Source organism: Octodon degus, unplaced genomic scaffold, assembly GCF_000260255.1.
Source record: "Octodon degus isolate 3935 unplaced genomic scaffold, OctDeg1.0 scaffold00162, whole genome shotgun sequence".
NCBI lineage: Eukaryota > Metazoa > Chordata > Mammalia > Rodentia > Octodontidae > Octodon > Octodon degus.
In genome coordinates, this window is record NW_004524738.1 from 3,381,358 (window position 1) to 3,382,788 (window position 1,431).

The window sequence follows — 1,431 nt, forward strand, 5'->3', positions numbered from 1 at the left end:
TCTCTCTCTCTCTCTCTCTCTCTCTCTCTCTCTCTCCCCCTGCCAACTTTCTGCAAAGCTTTATTCCAGAGGGGCTCAGTCCTTCTCGGCAGCTGCCTTCCTCATGGCGGCCAGCATGTTGCTCAGCTCCTCTCGCTTCCTCTTGGCTCGGATGTGTGTCCCCACCCTTTTCTTGGTGAACTTGAGGGCGTGCTTGTCCTTGGAGACCCTGAGCAGCTCCATGGCATGCCGCTCCTAGGGGCGAAGCTGCACACCTCCAGATCATGTCCCGCACGAACTCAGTGTGTTTGGTGAGACGTCCGTGACTGGGGCTGTGCCTGGGTGTGCTCACATTCTTAGTCACCCCCTTGTTGAGGCCCACGGCCATGGGATAGCAGGGGGCCATGGCTACTCTTCTTCGATGGTTGCTGTGGTAGAAGGCCCAAATCTCCATTTCTAACCACATCCCTCTCTCAAGTCTCCTGTCACGTATTAGCTGATTTCCAGGCTGCTTCTCACTCCCAGCGGGCAGGCTCGTGGGCTCAGGGACGTCCTTCTCTGACACTCTTCTCTTTGTTCACATTTGCTTAGTTGTTGCTGCAACCACACCACCACCAGCCGGGCAGAAACTGGAGGCCGCACCAGCTGCCTCATCACACCCTCTTCATCTCGCTAATCTAGTACTTCTGTCTTAATCCAGGCTGCCACAATTTCTTACGTAGACTGCTTCACTAGTTTTCAAACAGGGCTGCTTTTTAGGATCTTTTACCCTACAAATGTCTTATTGCTGTTGTGGTTAATTCTTTGCTGAAACCGCCACCAGCCTCCTGTGCCACTTAGGCCACTGGCATAGGTTCTGTATGGGAGAAGGGGGATCAGGTCTCTCGGGGGCTCTCTGGGTTCTCCTCTCATTATTCTCCATATCAGACACTATGGTCTAGTAATAGAGCAAATGTCTCTTTTTTGGAACCATCTCTGAAGACCATTGTTAAGTCTCAAATCAATTATGAATAGTAACTGACTGGTGAGCTTAGTAGAAATAACTGTAACACAGTCCTCTGTTTTTTTTTTTTTTTTTTTGACCCTACCTTTTCTTCTTTACAACATTTAACAAGAATTAACTTTTGGAAAGAACTCAGTTCTGAGATCCAAGAGTCCTGCTGTGCAGTCCCCTTCTCCTGTGTCGTGGCATGCTCTTCGTGTTTCGAATGAGGGTAGCCCTCCCATACTGGTGGATTAATAGAGGTTTCGAAAGAGCCTGGAAACACAAGTTAAAGATTCCTTAATTTGAATATTTTGACTTTGAAATTAAATAAATATATTTTGGTCATGTAAAAAAGAACTCTAGGGGCTGGAGAGATGGCTCAGTGGTCTAAAGCACCTACTTGAAACAAGCTTGGCAAAGCACAGGGACTGCGGTTCGATCCCCAGAACCACATGCCAGCCAGACCC

General features: G+C 48.6%; 1 protein-coding gene across 1 annotated transcript in view; it reads right to left on the reverse strand.

The window, feature by feature from the left end:
• Positions 1–1,431, reverse strand: part of Dnah6 (dynein axonemal heavy chain 6) — a 296,200-nt gene that overhangs the window by 34,549 nt on the left and 260,220 nt on the right. Inside the window, exon 64 of the mRNA XM_023702951.1 lies at positions 1,068–1,237. Coding sequence (XP_023558719.1) covers positions 1,068–1,237 — 170 coding nt within the window. The remainder of the gene's footprint in view (positions 1–1,067; positions 1,238–1,431) is intronic.